This window comes from Aedes aegypti, chromosome 3 (assembly GCF_002204515.2).
Source record: "Aedes aegypti strain LVP_AGWG chromosome 3, AaegL5.0 Primary Assembly, whole genome shotgun sequence".
NCBI classification, from domain to species: domain Eukaryota; kingdom Metazoa; phylum Arthropoda; class Insecta; order Diptera; family Culicidae; genus Aedes; species Aedes aegypti.
This window is the reverse complement of record NC_035109.1, coordinates 341,266,304-341,288,081: the sequence shown is the minus strand read 5'-3', so window position 1 is coordinate 341,288,081 and position 21,778 is coordinate 341,266,304. Positions and strand designations below refer to the sequence as shown.

The 21,778-nt window shown below is 44.5% G+C and overlaps 3 protein-coding genes and 5 pseudogenes across 3 annotated transcripts; 3 read left to right on the top strand and 5 right to left on the bottom strand.

The window, feature by feature from the left end:
- Nucleotides 1–562: 562 nt before the first annotated feature.
- On the bottom strand, nucleotides 563–1,113 carry LOC110679753 (histone H2B). The gene has a single exon (XM_021855482.1). It carries the CDS (start codon nucleotides 987–989, stop codon nucleotides 615–617), a length of 375 nt encoding a protein of 124 aa, XP_021711174.1. The 5' UTR covers nucleotides 990–1,113; the 3' UTR covers nucleotides 563–614.
- A 58-nt stretch (nucleotides 1,114–1,171) lies between these two features.
- On the top strand, nucleotides 1,172–1,692 carry LOC110679790 (annotated as a pseudogene).
- An 866-nt stretch (nucleotides 1,693–2,558) lies between these two features.
- On the bottom strand, nucleotides 2,559–3,079 carry LOC110679750 (histone H3). The gene has a single exon (XM_021855480.1). It carries the CDS (start codon nucleotides 3,002–3,004, stop codon nucleotides 2,594–2,596), a length of 411 nt encoding a protein of 136 aa, XP_021711172.1. The 5' UTR covers nucleotides 3,005–3,079; the 3' UTR covers nucleotides 2,559–2,593.
- A 72-nt stretch (nucleotides 3,080–3,151) lies between these two features.
- LOC110679819 (histone H4-like) lies at nucleotides 3,152–3,629 on the top strand. Its single transcript, XM_021855554.1, is given in 2 exon segments — nucleotides 3,152–3,335; nucleotides 3,337–3,629. Coding segments are annotated over 2 exon segments (312 nt in total). The 5' UTR covers nucleotides 3,152–3,269; the 3' UTR covers nucleotides 3,583–3,629.
- Nucleotides 3,630–8,215: 4,586 nt separating this feature from the next.
- LOC110678208 lies at nucleotides 8,216–9,673 on the bottom strand (annotated as a pseudogene).
- Nucleotides 9,674–11,337: 1,664 nt separating this feature from the next.
- LOC110679793 lies at nucleotides 11,338–11,764 on the bottom strand (annotated as a pseudogene).
- Nucleotides 11,765–12,022: 258 nt separating this feature from the next.
- On the top strand, nucleotides 12,023–12,493 carry LOC110678207 (annotated as a pseudogene).
- Nucleotides 12,494–18,918: 6,425 nt separating this feature from the next.
- Nucleotides 18,919–19,928, bottom strand: LOC110678206 (annotated as a pseudogene).
- Nucleotides 19,929–21,778: the final 1,850 nt, after the last annotated feature.

The window sequence follows — 21,778 nt, the reverse complement described above, 5'->3', positions numbered from 1 at the left end:
GCCTAGCTAGCTAGTCCTATGATGTCAAAATTGTCTAAACTACTAACATGCAGCACAACCGATAGCAAAAATGAAGTTGTTAAGGTGCAACATGGCAATCAGCATAAATATTGAACTTTAAACGTTCTGCTAGTGAATGAAGTGTGGTTAAGGTACAACATGGCTGGCACAACATTTTTTTTTTTGCAATCAGCAGAAATGTTGAACGTACGAAGTGGATCTTCTTGTTTTAAATTCAAACTGATGGAAAAACTTAGATCTAGGGTTTTTTTGTGAACAGATTTTTCCCTATACTGCTTAACAATTAAATTCCTATTATTTATTACGCAGCTGAATGGGGATCCAAATCTCTGCAACTGTAATCGTTATAATTAATCAATACTGAAACTGATAACATCGAATAAATAAAATGAATTGAATAAATTCAAACTGATAAGAGAGGGGGGTGTTGTCACGTATGAAGTCACCGCCGTGGCACTACCTCAGTCGGTTCAATAGTGTGATAAAACAGTCTAGTGTCAGATTTTCAAAATCAACTCTTTTTCGGGATTGAAATAGTGGCCCTGAAAAGGGCCTTTTGGTTTGGTGTGATTGAACGCAGTGTCGGTCGTCATTTACTTGGAGCTGGTGTATTTGGTGACGGCCTTGGTGCCTTCCGAAACGGCGTGCTTGGCCAACTCTCCCGGGAGCAGAAGCCGGACGGCGGTTTGGATTTCGCGGGATGTGATCGTCGAACGCTTGTTGTAGTGGGCCAGGCGGGAGGCTTCGGCGGCAATACGCTCAAAGATGTCGTTGACGAAGCTGTTCATGATGCTCATGGCTTTCGACGAAACGCCAGTGTCGGGGTGAACTTGCTTCAACACCTTGTAGATGTAGATGGCGTAGCTTTCCTTCCTGCGCTGCTTCTTCTTCTTCTTATCGCCCTTGACAATGTTCTTCTGGGCCTTGCCGGATTTCTTCGCGGCCTTTCCGCTGGTTTTCGGTGCCATCGTGCTGCTAACGTTGTTTTAGATTCCAAACGAAAACTGAAACTGATGCCCGACCGAACCAGTCGGTTCTCTTTTATACCCGTAGAATGGTGAGCGCTGTTCCGCCCCTTCGCTTCGTTTGCTACTTCATCCATTTCGTTCGTACCATCCTAGTATGAGTGCAGCGCAGGGCTACGCATGTATAAAAGATACCCTCATCCGGTGAAATCACCATCAGTACCGCTTACGTACGCTTCGTGAACGTTTGTTTCTCAAGTCCACTCAAACTCAACCACAAAATGTCTGGCCGCGGCAAAGGAGGCAAAGTTAAGGAAAGGCAAAGTCCCGTTCCAACCGCGCTGGATTGCAGTTCCCAGTCGGTCGTATTCACCGTCTGCTCCGGAAGGGCAACTATGCCGAGCGTGTCGGTGCCGGCGCTCCAGTCTACTTGGCTGCCGTTATGGAATATCTGGCCGCTGAAGTGCTCGAATTGGCAGGAAACGCTGCCCGTGACAACAAGAAGACCAGAATCATTCCCCGTCATCTGCAGTTGGCCATCCGCAACGACGAAGAATTGAACAAGCTGCTGTCCGGTGTTACCATCGCCCAAGGTGGTGTTCTGCCCAACATTCAGGCTGTCTTGCTGCCGAAGAAAACCGAGAAGAAGGCATAAGTTACTACACTGCGTGCATCAAACCAAAAACCGTCCTTTTCAGGACGACAATATCCAGTCCACCGCTAGAGAGTTGTTGTTGAAATATTGCAGATTTATCTAATTTAGCCACAGAGAGGATCGATGAAGAGATATCGGCCATATTATGACCATTTCTGAATCAATTCCTAGATTCCGCGGGGGAAACGTTTGGGCTTCTTAAATGTTCTGTTCGGGATACCTCGAACTTTCGATTTTTGGAGTTCAATTTGCCGAAACAGAAACATAAAACATTGAAACAGCCAGCCCTGCGTGAGCTGTTCCTGAAGAGAGAGGAGGGGTAAACTGTTCATCCAGTTCCTGCCCCATTTTCTACTATCTACTGCTTGACAGTAGAAGAGTTGATGAAGCAGGTAGTATTTAAAAACTTATATTATTTATTCGAGGAAAGGCTATATCAGGAGCTCCTAATATTGAGGGAATCAATCAATTTCCAAACCCCACAATTATAACTATCATAGGGGTGTGATTCAAAGTAAACAAGCCAAAGATTACGTTTCAATCATACGGTCAAACTTTCAATGTTGGATGTTCGAGTTGTCTAGTTTGTAGCAACAAGGGGAGGCGAGCTGGGAAAGCTTCTGAATCCGGAAAAGAGCATAAGAAGAAGGGGAAACATACGGCCGGTACCAGAGAATGAAGTCCGCGCTGGAGATGCACATTCAAAAGTGTGTGCAAAGCGAAGCATGAAGGGACAACTCGAGTTGTCGGTTGGTTGACGTACCTCCCCTCATCAGTGTTGAGAGTATGATCGTTCGGTGGTCAAGGGGCTTTAGGAAGTAGTTCCCCCAGGGGAACAAACAGTTTTAGGTACACTGAAGGGAAAATTGCTCACACAACTCTTTTAGGGAATGCTCTAGTGGCCCTGAAAAGGGCCGTTTGTTGAGAATGGCAACTATAATGCAGACCGAATTTAAGCGCGTTCTCCACGGATACGGCGAGCCAGCTGGATGTCCTTGGGCATAATGGTGACACGCTTGGCGTGGATGGCGCAAAGGTTGGTATCTTCGAAAAGACCGACCAGATAGGCCTCGCTCGCTTCCTGCAGGGCCATGACAGCCGAGCTCTGGAAGCGCAGATCGGTCTTGAAGTCCTGGGCGATCTCACGAACCAGACGCTGGAATGGCAGCTTGCGGATCAGCAGCTCAGTCGACTTTTGGTAGCGACGGATTTCACGCAGAGCAACGGTTCCTGGCCGATAACGGTGAGGCTTCTTGACACCTCCGGTGGCTGGGGCGCTCTTGCGAGCGGCTTTGGTAGCCAGCTGCTTGCGAGGAGCTTTTCCTCCAGTAGACTTACGAGCAGTCTGCTTGGTACGGGCCATTGTGTTAGATGATGATTAATTTGCTTTCAATCCAAACGGATCAGTTGAAACGCAGCGACAGAATGAGGGTCAAAAAACCAGGCAGTCCTCTTTATATGCTCATATCGATGCAGGCAACCAATCGGAAGCCACGGAAAGAATAGAACAAGCAAGAGAGGAAAGAAGAACTCAACCCTCGAGTGGGTATAAAAGTGGCCGCTAGTGTTTGGCGCAGCCATCAGTTCCAGTACTACCGTCGTCGAACACAGAACCAAATTCATCCAAAATGACCGGCCGTGGCAAGGGAGGCAAAGGACTCGGAAAAGGAGGCGCCAAGCGTCATCGCAAGGTTTTTGCGTGATAACATCCAGGGTATCACCAAGCCCGCAATCCGTCGTCTGGCTCGTCGTGGAGGAGTCAAGCGTATCTCCGGACTTATCTACGAGGAAACTCGTGGTGTGTTGAAGGTGTTCCTGGAAAACGTCATCCGTGATGCCGTTACCTACACTGAACACGCCAAGCGTAAAACCGTTACCGCTATGGATGTTGTCTACGCTCTGAAGCGTCAGGGACGCACCCTGTACGGTTTCGGAGGTTAAATCGCATTCCAAAGTTTCGCTCTTCAAACGGCCCTTTTCAGGGCCACCAAACACACTCATCAAAGAGTTGATATGACAAATGTTCACACACACTAAAAGCAAGGGTAATCTAATGGGACAAGCACTACACGCTTTTGCAGTCCGGCGGTGGCGTGGCTTGGGGAGAAAATTCTCGTCTCCGATTGGAAGACACCATAAAATGCCAATATATATATCGTCCCTTAATGCTACAACTAGATAACTCGAAAATCAAAATTTTGAGATGTGCAACTTTGAAAGTATGACCGTTTAACAAGGTGATGGTTAATCGCAGAGATTATGATTGAAAAATAATCTTTAACTTGTGTATTTTGAATCACACGCTTAAGACCTGTGGATATTTTTGCAGATCTAATTAAGAAAAATGTTTGACATATTGAAGTCAAAAATTTCGAATTTCGAGTTATCTAGTTGTAGCATCAAGGGGACGATATATATACATACATAGTCTAGTCTAGTCAGCACTGTCATTTCCCGGGGTGGCACACTACTGTTGTTACTTACTTGTTGTGCTTCGGTTTCGGTTCGAAAACAACAACCGCTATGATGCCACGCCGGTGAAATCCAGTGCGTGCATCTTTCCATACCAATCTCACGTGCATGCATCTCAACTCCGGACTTCAGTGTAAGGTACGGAACGCTCGTCGTACCACTCCCTATTTCACCCTCATCAAATTCCATTAGGATTGCGTTAGGAACTTCTTAGTTTGCCTCGCTCGGTTCCACAATGCGATGGACGAACAAATATTTCATCATGTTCCACACTGTGCCTTATGAGAAATGTCCCATAATGTCCCGCTCACTGGATGCGGTTGCAATCAATATTTACAAGCACTGGAATTGTGTTCGCGCACCCGAAACGAAACGAATCACCGAACCGGGAGAAAGACGGGAATTTGAGAAGGTCACCGGGAAAATCGTTTTGAACGAACATTTTCAAGCTTCGAAGCTTTCATTGAAATGCATTGAAAGTGGATGATGAAATGTCTACCGTAAAATGGGGTGTTTTCAAGCAACTTCTAGTATGTCAATAATTAAACAAAGGACAGCCCTACTACAGTAAGGACCCGATTTTGTCAGCCCCTCGATGAATTTCAAATTTCGACATGGTTACATGGACTTTTAAAGAGGGTACGTGGTAAAGCATGACGATACCAATTTTTTGACAAATCTAAAATTGGCTGACAAAATCGGGTCAGTACTGTATTCTCTCGTCGCGTGCCAAACACAATGCTGAGGATCCTATGGACAGATTTCTGAGATAATCATGAAAATGTGTGATTTTTGACGTAACTGCAAAACAGGGTTGTAAAGGAATTTGACTTTCGCAAATGAAACCATATTATGCCAACAACAAAACATAATCTTTTTGATCAATAACTTTGATGCTTTCATTCATTTTCATAAGTTATGCTCAACCTTAATCAGATAATACATCAATATTATCGAACTTGGAACTCCTGCAAACGCAAACCGTTTTCTTTTAACTGCTAGATCTTTCATAGTTATTAATCTGGAAACTGTCAATACTTCGTAAAATTGTCTTGAATTGTTTTTGATACTTGAATGCAACAGGATCATAACCTATATACAGTTAACTCTCCCTAACTCGATATTGAAATTGGCTTGAATTGGTTTTGATACTTAAATGCAACAGGATCATAACCTATATATTTGCATTTGCTTCTTTGAATGATTGTTCTTCTTCGTCTTCGAAAATAGCCCCTATTTGTTTTGCTGGTCTGCTCGATAGGTAGACAGTTTGACAGTTCGATAGGTAGATTTGGTTTCACTCTTCGCGCAACTCGGGTGCCTCTGAGAAATAAAAAAAAAAAATTCCCATTTTTTCAGGGCTAGACATTTTAGTAATATTCAGTAACAAACAAAATAGTCCCCTTAACCTTTACAATGCAGTTTTACTTCACGGAACAAGCCTAAAGTATAATGGAATATATATCGGCATAAATCGAACGAGTTTTGTAACTTGGAAAAAGTAGAAAAGATAATCCCCTAACACCCCGCTAACTTTCAAAAAGAGACTTTTTCCATAAGAAATATTAAAAGGCGAAATCTAGATAACATTTTCAAAAGCTTTTGTCTGCGTTGTGATCTCAATTAAATATACTTATGTTCTGGGTTACCCACATATTTTTGTTAATATTGTTTCATTGTTTTGTAGTTGAATCTTTTTTGCCAATAAAATTCTTTCAAAAATGGTTTGAATCGTTTTCAATATCTAGACTCCACAATACCTAATATTAATAGATATCCCCGATCACATAATGCAGCTCACAATCCTCCGAACAAAGCAAGCATTTCAGATGACTGATATATCGACTTCCGACGTTTTTGTGACTTTTCAAACTTGATGGAGAAGTTCAATCCCTTAAAACCCCACGAGTCCTTAACACCCCATTTTACGGTACTAACTTCTTAAAAAGGTTTCACTTTTCTCAATAATTAGCAATGTAGTACAATGTTTGTTTGATTTTTTGAGCTTGGCTCTAACTTTTCGACTCAAGAGTTTGAAAGAAAAGTTTACTAGCCTAAAATAATCTTGCCGAAAGTTTTTGCACTCAAACATATTGGATACAAAAAAAAAAAAAAAATCCTAAGTTGTTGAATATCCATACCACAATAAATCCAGATTTCCTTGGGAACAGCATTTTAAGAGTTTCTAATCTCTCATTAGTTAACTAATCGATTACAAATTGAATAGGTAAGGTAGATGCTGCTACATGTGTGGGTTTGTTTTATTTTTTTAATTCACCCTAGATTTAATTACTTTAGAGAAACATCAATTTAATGAAACACTGATTTATTTTGGCATCTGGAGTTTTTGTCGGCCAAATTATCTGAAACTCGGCAGTAAGACGCACTTGAAGAGCATAATGTTGATAAATAGCAGTTAAGGCCTTCCTTAGTGTAGTGGTAAAGTCGGTCCCAACAAGCCATGTGAGCAAAATGGTCACATAAAAAATAAAGTGAGAAGCCGGCCAAGAAAAATGAGAAGAAGAAGAGGCATTCGCAAAACCCCATGTGCGAAATAAATCAAAAGAATGAGCACAAAAAATTTTGATAATGAAGACGCGTTCACTCCAACGGAAATGCTCCACGTGTAGTAACAGCGGCGGAAGTAATTTACCGGTTTCAATTTGAGTGTCAGGAGCTCAGGGCCAAATTTTCGAGCCGCAAATTTTTCTCGGTGCACGCAAGCAAATGGCGGCGGTGCTCACTCTCTTTCTCTCGTACCCAAACTGCGATGGGGATGTGAGGCGTTCGATTCGCCAATCACGCTTAAAATCAGTTACACGCAGTGGGGAAATTATTCCTCTGGAAGTTGGCGATCGAAGTCCCGTTATGTGCAGTTCAGAATCAATCGAAAGGCACGATGATGACTGATTCTGAATCTTGCTTCGGTACCTACGAAATTGTGCGGCAAGCACAAACTGTATTAATTTGCTCTCATCTTTGGAATAGTGGAACAGCATTGGATTACGAAAATCAAACATACTGAGCAAGGTCGACCCATTGGCCCCGAAAGATTGAGATTTTCAGAAGCCAATCCCTGGGCTTAGTATATTTTACTGCCAATTAATTTAATTTGCAACATCCACAAGAGTAATTTGATTATTCCGCAAGGAAATAGTGGCAGTTCGCTCATACTGGATCAGCTGTCAAGATTACTTTGGTAATTAGCAGCAAACTGTACTTGACCGCTCTACTTGGGATGTCGATACTCAGCCTGCCCAGTAGGTCCGGTACGTACGGACCTGTGAACTAGACTATCGAAATGCATACATTTTGCATTTTGACATACGAACGCTTTATGTTTCGTTTTAGCATCAACTCACATCCAGGCGTCGGTAGGCGCGTGGTGTACGCACAGACCTAACGATCGCAAGGTCCTTGGTTCGATTCCAGGTTGCTGCGAGAAACATTTTTTGTTGCCAATGTTTGGCTTTCATAAGGCAAGCTATGAATTTCAACCCGATTTATTGTGGCGAATTTTCATAAGTGCATCCAATGTATTTCGATAGTCCATTTGCCTGAGTGTATTGAAAACGCACGGGCCTATCGATCGCAAGGTCCTTGGTTCGATTCCAGGTTGCCGCGAAAACATGTTTTGGTTTCACAAGGCAACGCTACGAATCTCAACCCGATTTAAATAAGGCTCCCCCAAAACTACGCGACGTTTTACGGCGACAGCGACACGATTTCGTTGTCGTGTCGCTGCAAGCACTCTTCTATGGAACCATCTTGACTGACACGACGCGAATCGCTGCGAAATCGCGTCGCTGTGGCTTATCAAACAGTGCATCAGCGAAATCGCGACGTTTTTTTTTTTTTTTTTTTTTTTTGTCGCTGTCGCCGTAAAAAGTCGCTTAGATCTGGGGGAGCCTTTAAGTCGACAGACGTCTTCAAATCCTTGAATCATTCGAGTGTATCAAAAGCTGTTCCTCTAGTGGAGGTTTGCTTTGGGTACGGATGCACCGCTACAGTGAGTGCCAGCCAGTGCTGCATGATTGGCCAATTTTATTGATTTGCGAAAGGGTTCGGGAAGAATTCGCCATTCAGTGGCAAAGTGCACGTAACTTTTCGGGGGGATTTATTTCCCTCTGTGAGAGGAATGGAATATCATTGACTGTGCAACTCTTTGTTCTAAACTTGGATGGTAGTCCTGAAAAGGACTGATTGGATGTTAGATACTGTTTTACAACAGTACGGTTGCTGTCCCAAATTTACTTCTTGGCAGCGGTCTTCTTCGCGGCAGCTTTCTTGGCTGGGGCAGCCTTCTTCGGTTTTGGGTCTTGGGCTTCTTGGCGGCGGTCTTGGAAGGTTTGGTGGCCTTCTGCTTCGGAGCAGCAGCCTTCTTCACACCACCGGCCTTTTTGGCAGCCTTGGCACCAGCAGCTTTGGCTTTCTTGGCTGCAGCCGGCTTCTTGGCTTTCTTCTCGCCGGCTGGCTTCTTGGCCTTCTTCTCCCAGCTGGTTTCTTGGTGGCCTTCTTCTTCTCTCCGGTAGCCTTCTTGGCCTTCTTCTCGCCGGCCTCTTCGGTTTCTTCTCACTGGCGGCTTCTTAGCTTCAGCCTTCAGCTTGAACGAACCGGAGCGCCGGTGCCCTTGGTTTGGACGACTTGCCCTTCTCGAGCCATTCTTCAAGGCCTTCTTGAGGAATGGGGCAAGCTTGGCGACATCGCATTTGTAGTTGGCGGCGATGTACTTCTTGATGGCCTGCAGGGACGATCCGTTGCGTTCCTTCAAGGTTTTGATGGCAGCAACAACCATGTCGTTGACTGGGGGGTGGGTCGACGGCTTCTTCGGCTTGCCCTGTCCCTTGGGGGCCCTTGGCTTCTTGGTCTTGGCTGCGAGGCAGCCGGGCTGGCGGCAGCGGCTTCAGTGGCAACTTCAGACATCTCGATAGGTAGCTAGAGTAACACTCACACGATGGCGATAGTAAACGAATGAATGACGGAAATTCTGGCAACAGTGCGGTGTTCGATTTCGTCGTCTGTGTTAGGGATGCAGACATGGTCGTCCACTGGATGACTGTTCGCGAAATATTGTACATATTTTTGGTAAACACCTTTTTAAAACGCATTTTTCCGGTAATCGCACTAAGTATTTGCCTGTCTAGTATGTCCGTTTGGTGAGTGCATGAGTCTCGCTAGCAGCCCGTTCATCGCCACATCGGGCCGGTTTCGCGAGAAGCACCGCTGAGACATGTCTTTACAGCACCCGTGCGCCATATGGTGTGGCTTTGCTCGATAAAACAATCAATAGTAACTATTGAAACAATACCACCCTGCACGGCGGGTGGTGAATTTTGGCAACATGAATGGTTGCTCTTTGCGGTGACATGCGGGTATAGCCAGTATGCCGGTGTCTAATGGCCCCTAATGAGCCTCAAACAAAGTCATTCCCAGTGCCGACGAGCGATGTTACGCGTTTGGTTTTTAGTAAACTTTGAAACAATGTTAATTTGATGTTTTTCATCAAACATACCGAAACTTGGGCTCGGACTATGACGTCCGTCACACGAGTTTGTGCCATTTGTCCGGAAAACAATGTCACCCAAACACTAATCACCTTCCACCTGTGCACTGTTGGTTGGTCGAATGTGGCAAATTGCTGGCATTTGCCTCAGCCATCGGCGGCAACTGCATTGGAAAGGACAGTGCACGTGCTACTATGGATCTAGTTTATCTGAGAATGTTTTACTTCAGAAGCAAGCAAGCAAGCAAAGCACCCTCCCTGCGGTGGAATCTGCAAATGAGCTAGTGCGAAATCTGCCCGAAATAGGCATCGGTTTTGCTAGCTGCAGTTGCATCGAATGAACATTCCATACAATCTCTTCTGGCGGCATAGTACCGGACATGTCGCGCTGATTCGCGACAAATTGTTCTCGGAGTCCCTAACATGCCCCACGGCACGTGTTCCCGGTGTAGAAACTGCACCCTACACTCCCCCGATCGAGATATTTTTTGTGTACAGTGCCCTCAGGGCTGTTCAACGTGTCTGTCCGTGCTAGTACTGAGCAACACCCGAGCCAGGAAGCCGAATGGGCAACCACACAACGTGTCATGTCACCATCATTCGCAAATTTCATAACGCCAACAATGACCATTGCAACGCGCCCACCACCCATTGTTTCGTTTGACCCGTTACATCTCGAAGACACACCACCCACCCATGAGCTATGTGAATGGGCCCCATCAATGGGAACTGATTGATGGCATTATCGAGCTTATCCGATCGATAACATTTGCATCAACTCGTCCCTTAATGCTACAACTAGATAACTCGAAAATCAAAATTTTGAGATGTGCAACTTTGAAAGTATGACCGTTTAACAAGGTGATGGTTAATCGCAGAGATTATGATTGAAAAATAATCTTTAACTTGTGTATTTTGAATCACACGCTTAAGACCTGTGGATATTTTGCAGATCTAATTAAGAAAAATGTTTTGACATATTGAAGTCAAAAATTTCAAATTTCGAGTTATCTAGTTGTAGCATCAAGGGGACGAACTGTTGTTCGATAAACGTTATTATGATAGCTGAACTGCTGGGATGCTCTTACGAGATCGTTTGTAATGGGACGCTAGAAAACATAATGAGCTTCTTTCCAATACGTTGAGAAGAAACTTGTCATCATGCCTGCCTAGCTAGCTAGTCCTATGATGTCAAAATTGTCTAAACTACTAACATGCAGCACAACCGATAGCAAAAATGAAGTTGTTAAGGTGCAACATGGCAATCAGCATAAATATTGAACTTTAACGTTCTGCTAGTGAATGAAGTGTGGTTAAGGTACACATGGCTGGCACACATTTTTTTTTTGCAATCAGCAGAAATGTTGAACGTACGAGTGGATCTTCTTGTTTTAAATTCAAACTGATGGAAAAACTTAGATCTAGGGTTTTTTGTGAACAGATTTTTCCCTATATGCTTAACAATTAAATTCCTATTATTTATTACGCAGCTGAATGGGATCCAAATCTCTGCAACTGTAATCGTTATAATTAATCAATACTGAAACTGATAACATCGAATAAATAAATGAATTGAATAAATTCAAACTGATAAGAGAGGGGGGTGTTGTCACGTATGAAGTCACCGCCGTGGCACTACCTCAGTCGGTTCAATAGTGTGATAAAACAGTCTAGTGTAGATTTTCAAAATCAACTCTTTTTCGGGATTGAAATAGTGGCCCTGAAAAGGGCCTTTTGGTTTGGTGTGATTGAACGCAGTGTCGGTCGTCATTTACTTGGAGCTGGTGTATTTGGTGACGGGCCTTGGTGCCTTCCGAAACGGCGTGCTTGGCCAACTCTCCCGGAGCAGAAGCCGGACGGCGGTTTGGATTTCGCGGGATGTGATCGTCGAACGCTTGTTGTAGTGGGCCAGGCGGGAGGCTTCGGCGGCAATACGCTCAAAGATGTCGTTGACGAAGCTGTTCATGATGCTCATGGCTTTCGACGAAACGCCAGTGTCGGGGTGAACTTGCTTCAACACCTTGTAGATGTAGATGGCGTAGCTTTCCTTCCTGCGCTGCTTTCTTCTTCTTCTTATCGCCCTTTGACAATGTTCTTCTGGGCCTTGCCGGATTTCTTCGCGCCCTTTCCGCTGGTTTTCGGTGCCATCGTGCTGCTAACGTTGTTTTAGATGCCAAACGAAAACTGAAACTGATGCCCGACCGAACCAGTCGGTTCTCTTTTATACCCGTAGAATGGTGAGCGCTGTTCCGCCCCTTCGCTTCGTTTGCTACTTCATCCATTTCGTTCCGTACCATCCTAGTATGAGTGCAGCGCAGGGCTACGCATGTATAAAAGATACCCTCATCCGGTGAAATCACCATCAGTACCGCTTACGTACGCTTTCGTGAACGTTTGTTTTCTCAAGTCCACTCAAACTCAACCACAAAATGTCTGGCCGCGGCAAAGGAGGCAAAGTTAAGGGAAAGGCAAAGTCCCCGTTCCAACCGCGCTTGGATTGCAGTTCCCAGTCAGGTCGTATTCACCGCTGCTCCCGGAAGGCACTATGCCGAGCGTGTCGGTGCCAGCGCTCCAGTCTACTTTGCATGCCGTTATGAATATCTGGCCGCTGAAGTGCTCGAATTGGCAGGAAACGCTGCCCGTGACAACAAGGAAGACCAGAATCATTCCCCCGTCATCTGCAGTTGGCCATACCGCAACGACGAAGATTGAACAAGCTGCTGTCCGGTGTTACCATCGCCCCAAGGTGGTGTTCTGCCCAACATTCAGGCTGTCTTGCTGCCGAAGAAACCGAGAAAGAAGCATAAGTTACGATCACTGCGTGCATCAAACCAAAAACCGTCCTTTCAGGACGACAATATCCAGTCCACCGCCTAGAGAGTTGTTGTTGAAATATTGCAGATTTATCTAATTTAGCCACAGAGAGGATCGATGAAGAGATATCGGCCATATTATGACCATTTCTGAATCAATTCCTAGATTCCGCGGGGGGGAAACGTTTGGCTTCTTAAATGTTCTGTTCGGGATACCTCGAACTTTCGATTTTTGGAGTTCAATTTGCCGAAACAGAAACATAAAACATTGAAACAGCCAGCCCTGCGTGAGCTGTTCCTGAAAGAGAGAGGAGGGTAAACTGTTCATCCAGTTCCTGCCCCATTTTCTACTATCTACTGCTTGACAGTAGAAGAGTTGATGAAGCAGGTAGTATTTAAAAACTTATATTATTTATTCGAGGAAAGGCTATATCAGGAGCTCCTAATATTGAGGGAATCAATCAATTTCCAAACCCCACAATTATAACTATCATAGGGGTGTGATTCAAAGTAAACAAGCCAAGATTACGTTTCAATCATAACGGTCAAACTTTCAATGTTGGATGTTCGAGTTGTCTAGTTTGTAGCAACAAGGGGAGGCGAGCTGGGAAAGCTTCTGAATCCGGAAAAGAGCATAAGAAGAAGGGGAAACATACGGCCGGTACCAGAGAATGAAGTCCGCGCTGGAGTGCACATTCAAAAGTGTGTGCAAAGCGAAGCATGAAGGGACAACTCGAGTTGTCGGTTGGTTGACGTACCTCCCCTCATCAGTGTTGAGAGTATGATCGTTCGGTGGTCAAGGGGCTTTAGGAAGTAGTTCCCCCAGGGGAACAAACAGTTTTTAGGTACACTGAAGGGAAAATTGCTCACACAACTCTTTTTAGGGAATGCTCTAGTGGCCCCTGAAAGGGCCGTTTTTGTTTGAGAATGGCAACTATAATGCAGACCGAATTTAAGCGCGTTCTCCACGGATACGGCGAGCCAGCTGGATGTCCTTGGGCAATAATGGTGACACGCTTGGCGTGGATGGCGCAAAGGTTGGTATCTTCGAAAAGACCGACCAGATAGGCCTCGCTCGCTTCCTGCAGGGCCATGACAGCCGAGCTCTGGAAGCGCAGATCGGTCTTGAAGTCCTGGGCGATCTCACGAACAGACGCTGGAATGGGCAGCTTGCGGGATCAGCAGCTCAGTCGCACTTTTGTAGCGACGGATTTCCACGCAGAGCAACGGTTCCTGGCCGATAACGGTGAGGCTTCTTGACACCTTCCGGTGGCTGGGGGCGCTCTTTGCGAGCGGCTTTGTAGCCAGCTGCTTGCGAGGAGCTTTTCCTCCAGTAGACTTACGAGCAGTCTGCTTGGGTACGGGCCATTGTGTTAGATGATGATTTAATTTGCTTTCAATCCAACGGATCAGTTGAACGCAGCGACAGAATGAGGGTCAAAAACCAGGCAGTCCTCTTTTATAATGCTCATATCGATGCAGGCAACCAATCGGAAGCCACGGAAGAATTAGAACAAGCAAGAGAGGAAAAGAAGAACTCAACCCTCGAGTGGGTATAAAAGTGGCCGCTAGTGTTGGCGCAGCCATCAGTTCACAGTTACTACCGTACGCTCGAACAACGAGAACCAGAAATTCATCCAAATGGACCGGCCCCGTGGCAAGGGAGGCAAAGGACGCGGAAAGAGGCGCCAAGCGTCATCGCAAGGTTTTGCGTGATAACATCCAGGGGTATCACCCAAGCCCCGCAATCGTCGTCTGGCTCGTCGTGGAGGAGTCAAGCGTATCATCCGGACTTATCTACGAGGAAACTCGCTGTGGTGTTGAAGGTGTTCCTGGAAACGTCATCCCGTGATTGCCGTTACCCACACTGAACACGCCAAGCGTAAAACCGTTACGCGCTATGGAGTTGTCTACGCTCTGAAGCGTCAGGGACGCACCCTGTACGGTTCGGAGGTTAAATCGCATTCCAAAGTTTCGCTCTTACAAACGGCCCTTTCAGGGCCACCAAACACACTCATCAAGAGTTGATATGACAAATGTTCACACACACTAAAAGCAAGAGGTAATCTAATGGGACAAGCACTACACGCTTTGCAGTCCGGCGGTGGCGTGGCTTGGGAGAGAAAATTCTCGTCTCCGATTGGAGACACCATAAAATGCCAATATATATATCGTCCCCTTAATGCTACACACTAGATAACTCGAAAATCAAAATTTTGAGATGTGCAAACTTTGAAAGTATGACCCGTTTAAACAAGGTGATGGTTAATCGCAGAGATTATGATTGAAAAATAATCTTTAACTTGTGTATTTTTGAATCACACGCTTAAGACCTGTGGATATTTTGCAGATCTAATTAAGAAAAATGTTTGACATATTGAAGTCAAAAATTTCGAATTTCGAGTTTATCTAGTTGTAGCATCAAGGGGACCGAATATATATACATACATAGTCTAGTCTAGTCAAGCACTGTCATTTCCCGGGGTGGCACCACTACTGTTGTTACTTACTTGTTGTGCTTCGGTTTCGGTTCGAAAACAACAACCGCTATGATGCCACGCCGGTGAAATCCAGTGCGTGCATCTTTCCAATACCAATCTCACGTGCATGCATCTCAACTCCGGACTTCCAGTGTAAGGTACGGAACGCTCGTCGTACCACTCCCTATTTCACCCTCATCAAATTCCATTAGGATTGCGTTAGGAACTTCTTAGTTTGCCTCGCTCGGTTCCACAATGCGATGGACGAACAATATTTCATCATGTTCCACACTGTGCCTTATGAGAAATGTCCCATAATGTCCGCTCACTGGATGCGGGTTGCAATCAATATTTACAAGCACTGGAATTGTGTTCGCGCACCCGAAACGAAACGAATCACCGAACCGGGAGAAAAGGACGGGAAATTGAGAAGGTCACCGGGAAAATCGTTTTGAACGAACATTTTCAAGCTTCGAAGCTTTCATTGAAATGCATTGAAAGTGGATGATGAAATGTCTACCGTAAAATGGGGTGTTTTCAAGCAACTTCTAGTATGTCAATAATTAAACAAAGGACAGCCCCTGACTACAGTAAGGACCCGATTTTGTCCAGCCCCTCGATGAATTCAAATTTCGACATGGTTACATGGACTTTTAAAGAGGGTACGTGTAAAGCATGACGATACCAATTTTTTGACAAATCTAAAATTGGCTGACAAAATCGGGTCAGTACTGTATTCTCTCGTCGCGTGCCAAACACCAATGCTGAGGATCCTATGACAGATTTCTGAGATAATCATGAAAATGTGTGATTTTTGACGTAACTGCAAAACAGGGTTGTAAAGGAATTTGACTTTCGCAAATGAAACCATATTATGCCAACAACAAAACATAATCTTTTTGATCAATAACTTTGATGCTTTCATTCATTTTCATAAGTTATGCTCAACCTTAATCAGATAATACATCAATATTATCGAACTTGGAACTCCTGCAAAACGCAAACCGTTTTCTTTAACTGCTAGATCTTTCATAGTTATTAATCTGGAAACTGTCAATACTTCGTAAAATTGTCTTGAATTGTTTTTGATACTTGAATGCAACAGGATCATAACCTATATACAGTTAACTCTCCCTAACTCGATATTGAAATTGGCTTGAATTGGTTTTGATACTTAAATGCAAACAGGATCATAACCTATTATATTTGGCATTTGCTTCTTTGAATGATTGTTCTTCTTCGTCTTCGAAAATAGCCCCTATTTGTTTTGCTGGTCTGCTCGATAGGTAGACAGTTTGACAGTTCGATAGGTAGATTTTGGTTTCACTCTTCGCGCAACTCGGGTGCCTCTGAGAAATAAAAAAAAAAAATTCCCATTTTTTCAGGGCTAGACATTTTAGTAATATTCAGTAACAAACAAAATAGTCCCCTTAACCTTTACAATGCAGTTTTACTTCACGGAAACAAGCCTAAAGTATAATGGAATATATATCGGCAATAAATCGAACGAGTTTTGTAACTTGGAAAAAGTAGAAAAGATATCCCCTAACACCCCGCTAACTTTCAAAAAGAGACTTTTTCCATAAGAAATATTAAAAGGCGAAATCTAGATAACATTTTCAAAAAGCTTTTGTCTGCGTTGTGATCTCAATTAAATATACTTATGTTCTGGGTTACCCACATATTTTTGTTAATATTGTTTCATTGTTTTGTAGTTGAATCTTTTTTTGCCAATAAAATTCTTTCAAAAATGGTTTGAATCGTTTTCAATATCTAGACTCCACAATACCTAATATTAATAGATATCCCCGATCACATAATGCAGCTCACAATCCTCCGAACAAAGCAAGCATTTCAGATGACTGATATATCGACTTCCGACGTTTTTTGTGACTTTTCAAACTTGATGGAGAAGTTCAATCCCTTAAAACCCCACGAGTCCTTAACACCCCATTTTACGGTACTAACTTCTTAAAAAGGTTTCACTTTTCTCAATAATTAGCAATGTAGTACAATGTTTGTTTTGATTTTTTGAGCTTGGCTCTAACTTTTCGACTCAAGAGTTTTGAAAGAAAAGTTTACTAGCCTAAAATAATCTTGCCGAAAGTTTTTGCACTCAAACATATTGGATACAAAAAAAAAAAAAATCCTAAGTTGTTGAATATCCATACCACAATAAATCCAGATTTCCTTGGGAACAGCAATTTTAAGAGTTTCTAATCTCTCATTAGTTAACTAATCGATTACAAATTGAATAGGTAGGTAGATGCTGCTACATGTGTGGGTTTGTTTTATTTTTTTAATTCACCCTAGATTTAATTACTTTAGAGAAACATCAATTTAATGAAACACTGATTTATTTTGGCATCTGGAGTTTTTGTCGGCCAAATTATCTGAAACTCGGCAGTAAGACGCACTTGAAGAGCATAATGTTGATAAATAGCAGTTAAGGCCTTCCTTAGTGTAGTGGTAAAGTCGGTCCCAACAAGCCATGTGAGCAAAATGGTCACATAAAAAATAAAGTGAGAAGCCGGCCAAGAAAAATGAGAAGAAGAAGAGGCATTCGCAAAACCCCATGTGCGAAATAAATCAAAAGAATGAGCACAAAAAATTTTGATAATGAAGACGCGTTCACTCCAACGGAAATGCTCCACGTGTAGTAACAGCGGCGGAAGTAATTTACCGGTTTCAATTTGAGTGTCAGGAGCTCAGGGCCAAATTTTCGAGCCGCAAATTTTTCTCGGTGCACGCAAGCAAATGGCGGCGGTGCTCACTCTCTTTCTCTCGTACCCAAACTGCGATGGGGATGTGAGGCGTTCGATTCGCCAATCACGCTTAAAATCAGTTACACGCAGTGGGGAAATTATTCCTCTGGAAGTTGGCGATCGAAGTCCCGTTATGTGCAGTTCAGAATCAATCGAAAGGCACGATGATGACTGATTCTGAATCTTGCTTCGGTACCTACGAAATTGTGCGGCAAGCACAAACTGTATTAATTTGCTCTCATCTTTGGAATAGTGGAACAGCATTGGATTACGAAAATCAAACATACTGAGCAAGGTCGACCCCATTGGCCCCGAAAGATTGAGATTTTCAGAAGCCAATCCCTGGGCTTAGTATATTTTTACTGGCCAATTAATTTAATTTGCAACATCCACAAGAGTAATTTGATTATTCCGCAAGGAAAATAGTGGCAGTTCGGCTCATACTGGATCAGCTGTCAAGATTACTTTGGTAATTAGCAGCAAACTGTACTTGACCGCTCTACTTGGGATGTCGATACTCAGCCTGCCCAGTAGGTCCGGTACGTACGGACCTGTGAACTAGACTATCGAAATGCATACATTTTGCATTTTGACATACGAACGCTTTATGTTTCGTTTTAGCATCAACTCACATCCAGGCGTCGGTAGGCGCGTGGTGTACGCACAGACCTAACGATCGCAAGGTCCTTGGTTCGATTCCAGGTTGCTGCGAGAAACATTTTTGTTGCCAATGTTTGGCTTTCATAAAGGCAAAGCTATGAATTTCAACCCGATTTATTGTGGCGAATTTTCATAAGTGCATCCAATGTATTTCGATAGTCCATTTGCCTGAGTGTATTGAAAACGCACGGGCCTATCGATCGCAAGGTCCTTGGTTCGATTCCAGGTTGCCCGCGAAAACATGTTTTGGTTTCACAAGGCAACGCTACGAAATCTCAACCCGATTTAAATAAGGCTCCCCCAAAACTACGCGACGTTTTACGGCGACAGCGACACGATTTCGTTGTCGTGTCGCTGCAAGCACTCTTCTATGGAACCATCTTGACTGACACGACGCGAATCGCTGCGAAATCGCGTCGCTGTGGCTTATTCAAACAGTGCATCAGCGAAATCGCGACGTTTTTTTTTTTTTTTTTTTTTTTTGTCGCTGTCGCCGTAAAAAGTCGCTTAGATCTGGGGGAGCCTTTAAGTCGACAGACGTCTTCAAATCCTTGAATCATTCGAGTGTATCAAAAGCTGTTCCTCTAGTGGAGGTTTGCTTTGGGTACGGATGCACCGCTACAGTGAGTGCCAGCCAGTGCTGCATGATTGGCCAATTTTATTGATTTGCGAAAGGGTTCGGGAAGAATTCGCCATTCAGTGGCAAAGTGCACGTAACTTTTCGGGGGATTTATTTTCCCTCTGTGAGAGGAATGGAATATCATTGACTGTGCAACTCTTTGTTCTAAACTTGGATGGTAGTTCCTGAAAAGGACTGATTGGATGTTAGATACTGTTTTACAACAGTACGGTTGCTGTCCCAAATTTACTTCTTGGCAGCGGTCTTCTTCGCGGCAGCTTTCTTGGCTGGGGCAGCCTTCTTCGGTTTTGGGGTCTTGGGCTTCTTGGCGGCGGTCTTGGAAGGTTTGGTGGCCTTCTGCTTCGGAGCAGCAGCCTTCTTCACACCACCGGCCTTTTTGGCAGCCTTGGCACCAGCAGCTTTGGCTTTCTTGGCTGCAGCCGGCTTCTTGGCTTTCTTCTCGCCGGCTGGCTTTCTTGGCCTTCTTCTCCCCAGCTGGTTTCTTGGTGGCCTTCTTCTTCTCTCCGGTAGCCTTCTTGGCCTTCTTCTCGCCGGCCTTCTTCGGTTTCTTCTCACTGGCGGCCTTCTTAGCTTCAGCCTTCAGCTTGAACGAACCGGAAAGCGCCGGTGCCCTTGGTTTGGACGAACTTGCCCTTCTCGACGCCATTCTTCAAGGCCTTCTTGAGGAATGGGGGCAAGCTTGGCGACATCGCATTTGTAGTTGGCGGCGATGTACTTCTTGATGGCCTGCAGGGACGATCCGTTGCGTTCCTTCAAGGTTTTGATGGCAGCAACAACCATGTCGTTGACTGGGGGGTGGGTCGACGGCTTCTTCGGCTTGCCCTGTCCCTTGGGGGCCCTTGGCTTCTTGGTCTTGGCTGGCGAGGCAGCCGGGGCTGCGGCAGCGGCTTCAGTGGCAACTTCAGACATCTCGATAGGTAGCTAGAGTAACACTCACACGATGGCGATAGTAACGAATGAATGACGGAAATTCTGGCAACAGTGCGGTGTTCGATTTCGTCGTCTGTGTTAGGGATGCAGACATGGTCCGTCCACTGGATGACTGTTCGCGAAATATTGTACATATTTTTGGTAACACCTTTTTAAAAACGCATTTTTCCGGTAATCGCACTAAGTATTTGCCTGTCTAGTATGTCCGTTTGGTGAGTGCATGAGTCTCGCTAGCAGCCCGTCATCGCCACATCGGGGCCGGTTTCGCGAGAAGCACCGCTGAGACATGTCTTTACAGCACCCGTGCGCCATATGGTGTGGCTTTGCTCGATAAAACAATCAATAGTAACTATTGAAACAATACCACCCTGCACGGCGGTGGTGAATTTGGCAACATGAATGGTTGCTCTTTGCGGTGACATGCGGGTATAGCCAGTATGCCGGTGTCTAATGGCCCCTAATGAGCCTCAAACAAAGTCATTCCCAGTGCCGACGAGCGATGTTACGCGTTTGGTTTTAGTAAACTTTGAACAATGTTAATTTGATGTTTTTCATCAAAACATACCGAAAACTTGGGCTCGACTATGACGTCAGTCACACGAGTTTGTGCCATTTTGTCCGGAAAACAATGTCACCAAACACTAATCACCTTCCACCTGTGCACTGTTGGTTGGTCGAATGTGTGCAAATTGCTGGCATTTGCCTCAGCCATCGGCGGCAACTGCATTGGAAAAGGACAGTGCACGTGCTACTATGGATCTAGTTTATCTGAGAATGTTTTACTTCAAGAAGCAAGCAAGCAAAGCAAGCACCCTCCCTGCGGTGGAATCTGCAAATGAGCTAGTGCGAAATCTGCCCGAATAGGCATCGGTTTTGCTAGCTGCAGTTGCATCGAATGAACATTCCATACAATCTCTTCTGGCGGCAGTAGTACCGGACATGTCGCGCTGAAATTCGCGACAAATTGTTCTCGGAAGTCCCTAACATGCCCCACGGCACGTGTTCCCGGTGTAGAAACTGCACCCTACACTCCCCCGATCGAGATATATTTTGTGTACAGTGCCCTCAGGGGCTGTTCACGTGTCTGTCCGTGCTAGTACTGAGCAACACCCGAGCCAGGAAGCCGAATGGCAACCACACAACGTGTCATGTCACCATCATTCGCAAATTTCATAACGCCAACAATGACCATTTGCAACGCGCCCACCACCCATTGTTTCGTTTGACCCGTTACATCTTCGAAGACACACCACCCACCCATGAGCTATGTGAATGGGCCCCATCAATGGGAAACTGATTGATGGCATTATCGAGCTTATCCGATCGATAACATTTGCATCAAACTCGTCCCCTTAATGCTACAACTAGATAACTCGAAAATCAAAATTTTGAGATGTGCAACTTTGAAAGTATGACCGTTTAACAAGGTGATGGTTAATCGCAGAGATTATGATTGAAAAATAATCTTTAACTTGTGTATTTTGAATCACACGCTTAAGACCTTGTGGATATTTTGCAGATCTAATTAAGAAAAATGTTTTGACATATTGAAGTCAAAAATTTCAAATTTCGAGTTATCTAGTTGTAGCATCAAGGGGACGAACTGTTGTTCGATAAACGTTATTATGATAGCCTGAACTGCTGGATGCTCTTACGAGATCGTTTGTAATGGGACGCTAGAAAACATAATGAGCTTCTTTCCAATACGTTGAGAAGAAACTTGTCATCATGCCTGCCTAGCTAGCTAGTCCTATGATGTCAAAATTGTCTAAACTACTAACATGCAGCACAACCGATAGCAAAAATGAAGTTTGTTAAGGTGCAACATGGCAATCAGCATAAATATTGAACTTTAAACGTTCTGGCTAGTGAAT

Coding starts and splice junctions, on each gene's coding strand:
- LOC110679753 (XM_021855482.1), bottom strand. CDS start 989: ATGGCACCGAAAACCAGCGGAAAGGCCGCGAAGAAATCCGGCAAGGCC.
- LOC110679750 (XM_021855480.1), bottom strand. CDS start 3,004: ATGGCCCGTACCAAGCAGACTGCTCGTAAGTCTACTGGAGGAAAAGCT.